This window comes from Ananas comosus, linkage group 2 (genome assembly GCF_001540865.1).
Source record: "Ananas comosus cultivar F153 linkage group 2, ASM154086v1, whole genome shotgun sequence".
NCBI lineage: Eukaryota > Viridiplantae > Streptophyta > Magnoliopsida > Poales > Bromeliaceae > Ananas > Ananas comosus.
The window spans coordinates 1118204-1132589 of NC_033622.1; the positions used below are offsets into that span (position 1 = coordinate 1118204).

Sequence of the window (14386 nt, forward strand, 5' to 3'; positions counted from 1 at the left end):
CCGTAACCAACTTATCTTATTTGTCCTTAAGTTACGAGCAAAATAGGTATTTTTACTATTTTTTTATTATGGTAAAAATTTAACTCAGATTTAATCCGAGATAACTTAATGAGCACTAACAATAGAAGTATTTTTGAATAACGGGAAAAAATATATGAGAGTCATATATATTTGAGATTAAAAAAAAGAGATAAATAAAAAATTTCAAAAGTTTTGAAGGGTATATAGGCAATTCTATTTTTTTTAAAAGTTTAAACTCTTAGATCGAGAATGATATTATTATTATTAATGTATGCAACAAAGAATCTACTAGCTGGAGATGCGAAGCAACTAAAATTCGAATTCAGGACTTCAGATACTAACGAGTAAAATTTTTGCCACTTACGCTAAGGACAATCAGTGTAATGTTATAATTAGTTGCTTAAAAATGAGTCATAAATTTTAAGTGATGTATCTCTAAACTAATATCTTCTTTAACTGCCTATCTAATATTTATCTGCATGCATGCTTGTGATAAAAAAACATGATGAACGGTGAATTTGACCATCATTATTTACTAGTGCTGCTTTAAAATTCGGAAAATATACGCTACACTATAAAAGATAAATTTGATGTTTTTTCAGTAAAAGTGATTTTCATTAAATTTTAGATCCGAATCGATCACTGATGGCGAAAGGTCTACTGATATCTCGTAGTCGATGATTCTTTGCCCCATTCTATTTCTTTCCGTGCACGTTTCCATTTAATTCATATAAAAAAAATTCCTAGTTTTTTTTTTTTTTTTCTACCTGATTTATCTTAAGTAAAAAAATATTAGCAATTTTTGGGGTCGAGAATTAATAAACTTGTCTTAAAGATTGAAATATTTAAGTCAAAAGTCAAAGAGATTGTTATATCAGCAATTTTTTTATTTGTTTTCACGCTTTCCTTTTAGTTAATTTCCATCCTTTTAATTTATCGTATGATTCTTAATGTCCAATTATTTATTTTAAACTTTTTTTTTTTCTGTTAAGAGATATACAAATATAATTAAAAATAATTATTGTAATACAAAGTTATATTAGCCAAATATTAAACTTATAGTAATAAAATTTTAAAAAATTATCTATCTAAATAAAAAATTATATAAAGTATTAAAATTCAGGATCCAATGATGTAATTAACCCAAAATTAATTGGATTGTGCATGCGCAAGCTAACCACAAAATTTAATTACCTCTTTTTCCTGAAATTAATAAAAAGAAAAGATCCATTTTTTAGTCTTTTCCTCTTGCTATTTATTTCCTTTCCTCCCAACTCCCATTTCAAAGCTCTACTTTTGGCTTCGACTAATGAGTTTCCTGGAACGCTCCCATCTCCTCCCCTCCTCCCTTATCCTTTTCATCCTTTCTCTTCTTTCAATCCAGCAATCGTATTTGGTGTCGCCGCAACGGCCGGCGTCGTCGCCTTTTAAGGTCGGACTGATTCTCAACCTCGACTCTCTCGTGGGCCGCATGGCACTCACGTCGATCCGCATCGCCGTCGACGACTTCTACACCGCCCACCCCCGCTCCTCGAACCATCTCGAACTCTTAGTCCGCAAATCCAATGATGTTGTCACCGCCGCCTCTGCTGGTACTGATAGAGAGATGCATTGAATCTGATCATTGTTATGTATTGACTATATCTGATTGGATTCATTGTATCTGCTCTGCAAATGCAGCGATGGAACTGATGATGAAGCACGAAGTGCGGGCCATCCTCGGCCCGCAGACGTCGATCGAGTCGGAGTTCGTCGCCGAACTCGGCTCGAAGGCCCATGTCCCGATCGTTGCCTTCTCGGCCACCAGCCCCTCGGTCTCGCACTCCCACTCCCCCTACTTCCTCCGCGCTGCTGCGAACGACGCGGCCCAGGCGGCCGCCATCGCCGACCTTGTGTCGGCCTATGGCTGGCGTCGCGTCGTCCCGGTCTACGAGGACAACGACTATGGCTCCGCCCTCGTCCCCTACCTAATCGACGCCCTCAACGCCGCCGGCGCTGCCGTCCCCTACCGCTCGGCAATTCCGGCCTCCGCCTCCGACGACTACGTCTCCGCCGCGCTGTACCGCCTCGCAACGGAGCAGATGCGCGTGTTCGTCGTTCACATGCGGCCGGACCTCGCCGCCCGGTTCTTCCCGCTGGCGAGCGACGCCGGCATGGTGAGCGCTGGATACGTGTGGATCATCACCGACGGCCTCACCGCCCTCCTCGGCTCCGGCATCGACGCAGCCACCGTAGCCGAGTCGATGCAGGGCGTGCTTGGCCTCGCGCCGTTCACCCCGAAGTCGGGCCGCGTGAACGAATTCAAGAGGAAGTGGCGCCGCCGGTTCTCGGAAGAAAATCCAGCCGACGACGTCACCACAGCCGCCGCAACCAGCAGCTACGCTCTGTGGGCGTACGACGCCGCGTGGGCCGTTGCAGAGGCCGCCGACCGGCTCGGTCCGGTGGGACCGGAGTATGTCGGGGCCGGCACGGAGCCCACCGATATCGCGAATTTGCCCGTGTCGAGCACGGGGCATGAGCTACTGAAGCTGCTAGAGGAGGCCGAATTCGACGGCCTCGGGGGGGAATTCCGGCTGGATGACGGGGAGCTGAACGTGACGGCGTTCTGGATCGTGAACGTGATCGGCGAGGGCGCGAGGGAAATCGGATTCTGGACGCCGCAACACGGGCTGTCTCGGCGGCTTGACGGGAGCGGGGAGGGGCTCGCGGGGGTGATATGGCCCGGGGAGTCGATGGTGGAGCCGAAGGGGTGGGATCGGCCGACGAGCGGAGCGGTGCTGAGGGTCGCGGTGCCAGGGCCGGTCGACGTGGGATTCCACGGCTTCCTGGACATCGAGACGGACGCAGCGACGAACCGGACGATGGCTGGCGGGTTCGTGCTGGCGGACGTCGTGAGCTACCACACGCTCGTCCAGCAGGTCGCCAATGGGGTCAGTATATGTATATCCACATGAGCTTCTTTAATTTCTCCTCCTCTTCTTTATTTATTTATTTATTTATTTATTTATTACTTCTCATGTTTCTATTTCGAACGTAAAATTGCACGCATGAAGTGAAAAAGCATTAAGTTATTAACCGTATTGCATGTACGTATGTATCTCATGTCAAGTTAAATCAGTAAATAATTAATAATGAAAAATGCTAATAAACTCGAGTAATATTGTGAAATAATTAACTAATGTTCTTATGAAATTGCTGTGGTGTTAAATTTATACCAAAACGATCGAAATATTACGTAATATAGCTTAGCATGTACATGATTTCAAGCAGTAGTATTTTATCTATACTAGTTTAATTAATTTGTATTTTGCTTCATTTATCAATATTTATACATATCATAAAATAGACCACTCTATATGTAATTTTTTTTTTCCAAGCCTTCCAATTCACTAACTAATAATACTCCAAACAATCTGATTTCATTAGATTTACTTCTTCTTTTTGTTTTTCTTCTTCCTAGAAATTTAATATTTGGTATCATATGTGTATGTATCCATCAAAAAGTTAATTATTACACTAGCTAGGGAATTAAGATGAGCAAAACTATACATGTATGTTATTGTGAAGCTAAAAATCAATTAATACTCTTGAGAAAAAACATTTCTCAATTTAAGACTCGAATTAGAATACATGATTTAAGTGATATTGACCAAATATGTTGAGCATTAAGGAATCAATTCCCTTTGAATGGTTCAATGATCAAAACATATGAGACAACAAAAGATTCCCTTAGTAGACCAAATTAACTGTTGACTATTTGACCAGCTTTATAAAGGTGCTAAACTTGTAGTAGTTGGTCCATGCGTGACTTGCCAAAGAGTGGGCCCAGTACATGCATGTTAATTTATTTTGACTCGTCCCTTTTGACTATATTTTTATTTTTTTTCTTTTACGTTGTTAGTGTTGAAGTTACTAATTTGATTTGAGTAATTACATAACTCACATCATATACTATGTGACTCATCGTATGTATATATATATATATATATATATATATATATATGTATATAAGGTTCAATTTAGCACAAATAGCCCCATATATATTCGATTTCTATACGTGCAAAGTAACAAGCAATTCTTGATAATTTGATTGGTTTGTCCCATGCATAAACACATTTATTCTAGCTAGCTAGTTCACTTGAAATTAATTTAAATAGAAATGACGACCCAAAAGTACATTTAATACCACTGTTTAATTTAAATATATTAAACATTTAGCTTTCCTTATACCAATCGTTTTACATGCGTACGTATATGTATTAAAAAAAGAAAAGAAAAGAAAACTAAGAACAATCATGCCTCGTGAGTCATGAACATGACAAAGACAATGTTCTTTACATTATTTAATTACTGTTTTTTTAACAATAAAAGTATTTATTTCCAAGTATTGTGGAATCTCCATCTAAGTAAATGCACTTTAAATGCTTCTTTTAGTTGTTGGCATATCATCTTAGAATGAAAAAAGTGTCGCTACATTATTCCAATATCTCTATCATATAAAAGATTAACTCCTCAAAATATATTGACGCGCCCTAAAGTATTTATTTAATTATAGATGTGACTAAACCTTTGCTCGTGTTCTCTATCGTTTTCATCATATAATAATAATAATAATAATAATTTGGGCATGATTGGGACTTGACATAAACTAATTTAACTACTTGGCTCTTTGAGTCAGCACAAAATATTGAGAAAAATATACGGGTTGGAACATTCTAGTACTTATTAATTTCTTGGTGTCGAGGTAACTTGTTAACTAAATACCCTGCCATGAAATTGTCAAAATTTAGTAGGATATGTTCATAAGTTTTCTAAATGTGTCACGGTCCCATAAATATTGTGGTATTCTAGTTAAATTTTTTTTCCTTTTTTGACTTCAAAAGACGTACGTGCTAGGGAGTTCCTAATTATGCAAGCGTACAATTGAAGTTAAAATAAAAGAAAAGCAAAAGAAGTGGGAAAAGTAGGCCACAAATCATATATAGGTGGAAATTTCCACAATTCGCATTTGTAGAGATTCCAAATAAAAATCTATATTGTTAAATGATGGATGTGAGAATCAATAAATACTTGTAATTTAGAACGATTGATTAGACATGGCATGGTACTTGTAATTTAGAACGATACAGAGATGGTCTAATCAATCGTTTATCATGTGCAATATCAAATCTTATAATGAATAAGATGAATGGTAAATCGAGTGCTTTCTATTTTTGTCAATTCAGAGCTACGACGCAGCAGTGGCCGACATAACGATCACGGCCAACCGGTCGCATCAAGTGGACTTCACGCTGCCGTACATGGCGTCGGGCGTGTCAATGGTGGTGGCGGTGCGCGACGAACGGAGCACCATCTGGGTCTTCATCAAGCCCTTGAAACAGGACCTCTGGCTGGTTAGCGCCGCTTTCTTCATCTTGACCGGCGCAGTCGTGTGGGCTTTGGAGCACCGCATCAATGACGAATTCAGGGGGCCGCCATCGAACCAGCTCGGCACCGTCTTCTACTTCTCGCTCTCCACGCTCGTCTTTGCTCACAGTAAGCTCGTCTTCCGCATCTCATCATTTCTCTTTCTAACTCAAATTTTAATGTATTGTAATTTCTAACCTAAGCTTTCTGAATTGTTGCAAGATGCATGCAATTATAACTATTTTCAACTGCATACATCTCCAACTGTATTGTAAAATATACATTAACTGGAGATATGATTGCAGGGGAGAATGTGGCGAGCAACCTATCTAAGTTCGTTGTGGTGATATGGGTATTCGTGGTGCTCATACTGCAATCAAGTTACACAGCCAGCCTGACTTCGATGCTCACCGTGCAAAAGCTTAAGCCGGCTTTCGTAGGCTTCGACGATCTTAAGAACAGCGGCAAAAACGTCGGATACCTTCAAGACTCTTTTGTCAAGGGGGTCTTGCTGAACAGAGGTTTCGATGAGTCGAGACTAGTGTCGTTTAAGTCTCCTCAGCAGTACGAGGAGGCGCTCTCCAATGGCACCGTCGCTGCTATTGTCGACGAGATTCCGTATCTGAAGCTCGTCTTTCTCAAGAAGTACTGCAGTAACTACACGATGGTGGGGCAGTTGAATAAGACCGGCGGATTTGGCTTTGTAAGAATCTCTCTCTCTATCTCTCTCTCTTTTCTGTCCTACACATGATATGGTCCAATATTGTTAAATTATGTGAAGGGGTCAGATACAACTCGACTCAGAACCTTCTACTCCAATACTATATCAAATTATATAAAACAATTACTATTCTTTTAAAACTAAAGTTATTAGAGAATGATGTTTTTTGTACATATATTTGTCACGATTATTCTTATATAACGGCAAACTTACAAGATCGTTAACGTGAACAGGCATTTCCAAAAGGCTCGCCGCTAGTCTCGGATCTCTCGAGAGCGATCCTCAACATAACGGAGAGCAACGAGGTCACCGAGATTCAGAGAAAATGGTTCGGCGACGAATCTACCTGCCCGAGCCAAGACAACCCCTTATCATCCAACCAACTCGGCTTCGAAAGCTTCGCGGGGCTCTTCCTCATCACCGGAACCGCTTCTCTCTGCGCTTTCGTACTTCACTTAGCATCCTTCCTCTACAAAAACAGATACAAACTGCGAAACATTGCCTCTCAAAACTCTTTCTTGCCGACGCTTCGCTTGATCGCTAAGCTCTTCGACGACAAGGATCTCTCGGCCCACACGTTCAAGAGGGCGCAACCGAAGGACGGGTCGATGAAAGCGGAGAATAGAGATACTGGTGTTTCACCTTATGAGACATACACAGCTAGCCCCGTGAGCATGTCTAACTACACATTTGAAGAAGGGCGAACGACGCCGTCGGTCGAGCCCGCGAGCTCGATCGTGTTTGAAATCGAGCCCGCGAGCCCGGTAACGGAGACAACAATGCACACTGCAGGACATGGTTGATATTAGATTGAGCTTAGGCTAGTTGTTCAACCCCACATTGGATGGAAAAATTATATTGGATATGAATACTTACTATTAGGGTGTATATATACAAAAATATGTACATATTAGGAATATGAGATCTAAAAATGTATTTGCAAGAATGTGACACCAATGTAATGGGCCTAAAAAGTTCTCATATTTGCATAATGTAAATGTTTACACATCTTTAATGGCATACTACTTTTCTTCGTGTCTCAATTCCAAATTTTTTTGTCACGTCTGTCTGGACTCGAGACTATTTTAACAAGCTTATTTAATATGTTAAAAAATATAAAACAACTGTTTTTGCTCAAATAAGATGTATAACGACTACATTTTTTGTTTTGCTCCAAAAACTTTTTGTTGGATATTTTTAATAATGTTTGCTATCATGTTAAAAAAAAATTAAAACGTTTGTTTTTCTCAAAAAAATAAGATAATACAATTGTTTTTTCTCCAAAAACTTAAGCTGTTAGAAAAATTATTTTATATTTATATTCAACAGTCCTTTTTCTCATATCTGAAATCTTCATATTTTTATAGACATAAGACGTGTAGATAAATTAAATACTTGAAATTAATAGGAGAAAATAAGGTAATTATTTATTTTGATAAATTTATAGTCACAAGAATTGCATGAAATATATTACCTAATTATTAAATATATAGTAACAGTAAATTCAAATTTTGAAATAAAAGTACCGCTGATTGACTTAAATCAAACAAATTGCAAGCTTGATTAGCCGATTCAAAGTAGTCCATAGTTTAGAGAAGATTTGTACATTTTTACTAAAAATTTATTAGCATTTTAATGCAACAGTGCATAAAAAATTAAAATATTTAGGGAGTCAAGAATACATTATGTCGTAAAAGATTAAAATATTTAAGTCTAAAGTAGTTCGGGGTTAATTATATCAGCAATATTTAATGTTAACTCATGCTTTCACTTTAGTTCCCATCGTTTTAATTTTCATCATAAGATTCTTCATGAATACTTTTTTTTTTTTTTTTTTACATTTTTTTTTTCTCTCTCTGTTAGGAGCTAGATTACTAATTCAATTAAAAATTATTACTCCGGTACAAAATTAACAACAGTTGAGGATCTTATTTCAAAATCTCCAATGATTAATTTGAACATATTAAAGAAGGGAAAAGATTGTAAATAATTGTGCAGAAGAACATTTGCAGGTCCGAATATTTTCAATTCTAGTTATATTATTTGTAGTTACACATCAATTGCTTATTGTAATTTTTAATTTTTCTAGAAAAAATAATTGTATATGTTTTGCATGCTGTATAAACTAATATAACACAAGCAATTATGCTCATGGAGAGTGTAATCTTGCGTATGACACATGCAACTAGGGATGTAACGTGGGTCGTGCTAGGGGTGGCAATCCAGCTCGTCGTTCGCGAGCTAACTCGTGTTCGGCTTGAAATGAGCTCGATATCGAATCGCTCGTTTAGTAAACGAGCCGAGCACGAGCTGGAATTTTCAGCTCGTTTAATAAACGAGCCAAACAGGAGCTGAGGTCAGCTCGCTCGTGTTCGACTCGATAACAGCTCGAATACATTTATTTTATATTTATATATATAAATTAATAATTATATATGCATATAATATAGATTTTTATTATTTAATTTTTAGCTCAATCTAAATATAAAGCCCAACTCAATTATAAAATAATTTATTTATATATAAAATTTCAATCATTAGATCAAAATATAGCGGGTAAGATTTTATAAAATTATTTTTTATATATATTTTTTCTAACCCTTTAAAATTCTTATTCATAAGTCTGCTCGCATTCCGCTCGATACTTTAACGAGTCAGCTCGTGTTCGGCTCGTTTCGTCGTGCCGGCTCCATATTTATCTGAACCAAAACACGCGCATGACTAGTCTTCGCCAACTTTGTCTAAATTCGAATTGCGTCGTGCCTGGCCAGATTTTTTTTGAACGCACAACCCAGCATGGCCCTCGGACCCAAAAGGCACCGGCCAGGTCAGGCCTCTATCGATTCAAATAAAATTTTTTAATATTTACGAAATTTTTATTTTTAAAAAATTTTAAAAATAAATTATTCTAATTTTTTTTTGTAACTGTTAGAGAGGTATTGCTGTTAGAAAAAATGAAATATAAAATTTTTAAATTTTTTTTTTAAAAATTTAAAACTTGAAAGTTAAAAAAACTATTTAAACATGAGTTTAAATTTAAAAGATTTAAAAATCATTTGAAAAATTAAAAATTCTAATTAAAAATTATTTAGACAATATTGAAAATTTTAAATTTAATTAAAAATAATTTGAACAAAATTTTTAAAATTAAAAAATTATTTAAACAAAAAGATTAAAATTTGAAATAAAATTTTTTAAATATTTTAAACTGTTAGAGAGAATGGGCTAGCTTAAGGCTGAGCCTGAGCCTTAGACCATGGGAGACGGACTCCCTTCTCGTGGGACCTGACCCGAGGGCTCCAGGCAAAATTGAGCCTCGCGGGTCAGGCTATGCGGTAGATACGGCTCATACTGATCGTTCTGGATCGGGTCACGGGCCTACCTTTGGCCCGGCACGGCGGATCGAAATGGGTCGGCTCCGCACGACCCATCACTCAAGATCAGGTTGGACGGGCACGAATGCTACAGTACCCGTGTCGCGCCTGGACCTGTTCTACATACCTACATGCAACTCCACACAATTTGCTTGCTCAAGGCCCCAGATTCGAACTATAATTCGCTTTCTTCGGTCTAAGGAGATCGCGATCCGAACCGGGTTTAAATAAATTTTAGTAACAAAAAAATAATTGGTGTGATAAGTAAAAAATAATAATTTTTTGCTCTATGGTAAAATAATATCATAAAATAATAATAGTCCACATGGCAATCTTAAGAGTGATGTACATAAACCGTTACCAATTTACTGAAGTAAAAGATAATAAAACATAATAAAATTAAGTTTTAAAATAAAATTTACCTTTCTTGTGCGTTAAAAATTAAATCAAAATTAAGTTTTAAAATCAAGCTGCCTTTTCCACGAATTAAATTTTGGTGGATTCTTTTTTAATGCGTAAAATTTGGATTAAATTTTGAATAAATCTATTATTTAAATTGAATTTGAACATAAATGGTTGTTATCTGTTTCCAATTAAGAAAGAGGTGGAGAATTTGATGCCTTTTTTTGGTGAATATTTTTCTTGTGTGTTAAAAATTGAATTAAAATTTAAAATACTTTCATATATATATACACACACACACACGGATCATTCTGCCTTTTCTTGTTACTATATATATCCCCTATCCCCACCCCCATCTCCTAATTGAAAGCTCCTCTTTTAGTTTCAAAACATGAGTTTTCTGGAGCCCTCCACTCTCCCCCTGTCCTTTCTGTCCCTTATCATTCTTTCTCTGTTTTCAATCCAGCAACCGTCTTCGGCATCAACACAATTGCTGGTGCCATCGGCATTGAAGGTTGGGCTAATCCTCGACCTCAACTCTCTCGTGGGACGCATAGCCCTCACATCCATCCGCATCGCGGTCGACGACTTTTACGCTGCCCACCCCTACTCCTCAACCCGTCTCGATCTCCTGGTTCGTGACTCCAATGATGTCGTCACTGCAGCCTCTGCCGGTACTGCTAGAAAGATACATTGAATCTGATCATCGCTGTTCACTAACTATATCAGAAGGGACAGAATGATTATTAGACTCACAATCACTGTGACCCTTCTGAAAATTTTGAAAATTGCATATGAATCTCTAACTATTTAGGCATACGAAAGACAAAAATATTTTAAATTCTTGCATTTAGGGGGCCCAAATATATATTTTTTCTTACAAAATTTATTGGCCCTAAAGAAGATTTCTTGCAAATTTTTTTCTTACAAAACTTGATCATAATATATATATATATATATATTTTTTTAAGATTAATATATTACGTACTCTTGATCCCTCTCAAATTTACACCTACTTTGCAAATGCAGCAATGGAACTACTGACGAAACACGAAGTGCAGGCCATCCTCGGCCCTCAGACGTCGATCGAGTCGGCGTTCGTCGCCGAACTCGGCTCGAAGGCCCACCGCCCGATCGTCGCCTTCTCGGCCACCAACCCCTCGGTCTCGCACTCCTATTCCCCCTACTTCCTCCGCACCGCTGCGAACGACGCGACCCAGACGGCCGCCATCGCCGCCCTTGTGTCGGCCTACGGCTGGCGCCGCGTCGTCCCAGTCTACGAGGATACCAAATATGGCTCCGCCCTCGTCCCTTACCTCGTCGACGCCCTCGACAGTGTCGGCGCCGCCGTCCCCTACCGCTCGGCAATTCCGGCCTCCGCCTCTGACGACTACGTCTCCGCCGCGCTCTACCGCCTCGCGACGCAGCAGACGCGCGTGTTCATCGTTCACATGCGGCCGGACCTTGCCGCCCGGCTCTTCGCGCGGGCGAGGGACGCCGGCATGATGAGCGCCGGATACGTCTGGATCATCACCGACGGCCTCACCACCCTCCTCGGCTGCGACATCGACGCCGCCACCGTCGCCGAGTCGATGCAGGGCGTACTCGGCCTCGCCCCGTTCGTCCCGAAGTCGGCTCGCGTCAACGAATTCAAGAGAAAATGGCGCCGGCGGTTCTCGGAAGAAAATCCAGCCGCCGACGTCCCCGCAGCCGCCGCAACCAGCAACTACGCTTTGTGGGCGTACGACGCCGCGTGGGCCGTTGCAGCAGCCGCCGAGCGACTCGGTCCGGTGGGGCCGGCGTATGTCGGGGCCGGCACGGGGCCCACCGATATCGCGAATTTGCGCGTGTCGAGCACGGGGCCGGAGCTACTGAAGCTGCTAGAGGAGACCGAATTCGACGGTCTCGGGGGGAAATTCCGGCTGGTCGAGGGGGAGCTGAACGTGACGGCGTTCCGGGTCGTGAACGTGATCGGCGAGAGCGCGAGGGAGATCGGATTCTGGACGCCGCAACACGGGCTGTCTCGGCGGCTCAACCGGAGGGGAGAGGGGCTCGCGGGGGTGATATGGCCGGGGGAGTCGACGGTGGAGCCGAAGGGGTGGGACCGGCCGACGAGCGGAGCGGTGCTGAGGATTGCTGTGCCGAGGCCGGCCGACCCGGCATACCACAGGTTCAGGAACGTCGAGACGGACGCGGCGACGAACCGGACGACGGCAGGCGGGTTCGTGATCGACGTGTTCGAGGCGGCGGTGCGGCAGCTGCCGTACGCGCTGCGGTTCGAGTACGTGCCGGCGGACGTCGGGCTCTATAACACGCTCGTCCAGCAGGTCGCTAACGGGGTTAGTATCACATGAGCTTCTCCTCCTTTTTATTTATTTATTTATTATTGCTCATATATGCTATTATTTTGTTTCAACGTAGAAATTAATATAGCATGCATGAAAGAGATGAACACAGCAATCGTATTTAAGGAATAATACAATAATATTCAGTGGCAGTAGCTAGGAAATTTTTTTTTTGAGAAATAGATAGCAAATTATCTGCTTTATTTATAAAGCAAGATAAATTAAGCATACAAGGTGGAGACAGCTAAGGCTTTCGAGTCCAAAAAAAGTTAAGGACAGGAAAAAGTTTAAAGTAATAAAAATAAACGAAAGGAGGGAGAAATTGTCAAAATACAATTCAGATGTGTTTTGTTAATTAACTAATGTTTTCATGTCGTAACTCGTAAAATCAGAGACACACTGATTAATATTATTTAATTAATCCTCATATTCAGTGACAGTGGCTAAGTAATGTTCTTATTCCCTATAATTAAATATAATATAGGACAGTAGGCTAAGACTCGAAAATTGGTGATGGAGATTCTAAGTTTGAAACATAGTTTTTTTTAAATTTCTAGCTAGCTATAAGTTAATTTTTTAAAAATAGACGAAGCGAACAACATACTACCTTTTCGCTGTGGTGTTAAAATTCATCGGATCTATCTGCTATTATCAAAACCAAATTTCATGATATCATTTAAGGTTTGTTAGTTTGTTTCACCTATTTAAGACTTTGAAATCAAAATGAGTTTTACCAATTTCGATAGATGTTACTTGTTTCATAGAAATCGGATTCCGATTTTCATTTCATTCTGAAACGGAAACGAGTCAATCCATTTATACCCTAATCTGAGTTTGAATCCTTTTGCCTACTCCAGAGTAAACCACTCAAACCCTTCTCTCATAAATATACCTTTCCCTCCTATTCCTTTAATTATCGCTATTTTCTCTCTTTACTAAAATTCTCTCTTAAAATTTTAGATGTTTATTCCTATTTTTACTTTAATAATAAACTAAATATCTTTAGATGATTCGTTATTATATTTTTCAATCCAAAACAATTCAATTTTATTTTTTATTTCCATTCTAATAAGGAATCAAACATGTCTTAAATGTAAATAATTTTTAGTAGTATATAGTAGTATTACCACTATCACCAGTAGGTCTCGTGTGTTATTAGGAGTACGGAGGTCTTCATGCTTCTAAGTCGTTTTCGATGATGGAGTTTCTGAATTGACGATCGACTCTGTTAGACTTGATCTAGTGTATTTGAAATATCTAGAAAATAAATTTTGTGATTTTTTTGATATCATTTACCTAGCGATCGAAATGATTCAAAATCAATGGATAAAAATAAAAATTTCACATAAAAAGTGATAATATAGCACTAAAATTTTTTATCAAAGATATTGATCTTGTAGTAAATAGTATAAAATTTTTTTTTATCAAAATTTTGTCTAATTTGAATATTTCTACACTGTTAAACTTGCAAATGATATAAATCAACCATTAAAAATTGTTGATTTTGAACCATTTCGATCGTTAGGTAAATGATATAAAAAAATCTCAAAATTTATTTTCTAGACACTTCAAATACACTAGATCAAGTCTAATGGAGCCGATCGTCGGTTTAAAAGCTATATCATCAAAAACGACTTAGGAGCACGAAAACCTCCGTGCTCCTAATAGCACACAAGACCTACTCCCACTATCACTATATCTATATCTATACTAATTTAATTTGTATTTTATTACAAAAAGAATAGTGCGGGCCATTTATACACATCATAGGAAAGTAATAGTATTACAACTTTTTATTTCTGTTTCCAACTTCCAAGTAATTACATTTAATAGGTATCATGTGTGTGTATATCCGTCGAAAAGTTAATTATATATTACACTAGAAAAAAAAAAAAAAAACACACACACACACACACACAAACAATAAGCTGTTTAATTTACAAATATCATGCTATATGACTATTAAATCTCAAGTGACAACTTCTACATGATTGTTGTAACATACCACATCCCTTATGAATCGTACCGAGTTCCGTCAAAACGAGCGGAACGCGAAATTGAACGAGTTAAAGTGGACCCTAAGTGCATTGGAGTTCATAAACGGAGCAAAAAGGGAC

The 14386-nt window shown here is 39.1% G+C and overlaps 2 protein-coding genes across 2 annotated transcripts in view; both read left to right on the forward strand.

Annotated features, from left to right (window-relative positions):
- Positions 1331–7171, forward strand: LOC109706852 (glutamate receptor 2.7-like). Its single transcript, XM_020227863.1, has 5 exons — positions 1331–1613; positions 1702–2951; positions 5247–5556; positions 5733–6130; positions 6382–7171. Exons 1-5 carry the CDS (start codon positions 1331–1333, stop codon positions 6949–6951), a joined length of 2811 nt encoding a protein of 936 aa, XP_020083452.1. The 3' UTR covers positions 6952–7171.
- The window catches only part of LOC109706853 (glutamate receptor 2.8-like), a 9259-nt gene continuing 5188 nt past the window's right edge, over positions 10316–14386 (forward strand). The window contains exons 1-2 of the mRNA XM_020227865.1: positions 10316–10598; positions 10954–12263. Coding sequence (XP_020083454.1) covers positions 10316–10598; positions 10954–12263 — 1593 coding nt within the window. The remainder of the gene's footprint in view (positions 10599–10953; positions 12264–14386) is intronic.

Coding starts and splice junctions, on each gene's coding strand:
- LOC109706852 (XM_020227863.1), top strand. CDS start 1,331: ATGAGTTTCCTGGAACGCTCCCATCTCCTCCCCTCCTCCCTTATCCTT. Junction 1,614..1,701: donor TGTCACCGCCGCCTCTGCTG/GTACTGATAGAG, acceptor CTGCAAATGCAG/CGATGGAACTGATGATGAAG. Junction 2,952..5,246: donor TCCAGCAGGTCGCCAATGGG/GTCAGTATATGT, acceptor TTGTCAATTCAG/AGCTACGACGCAGCAGTGGC.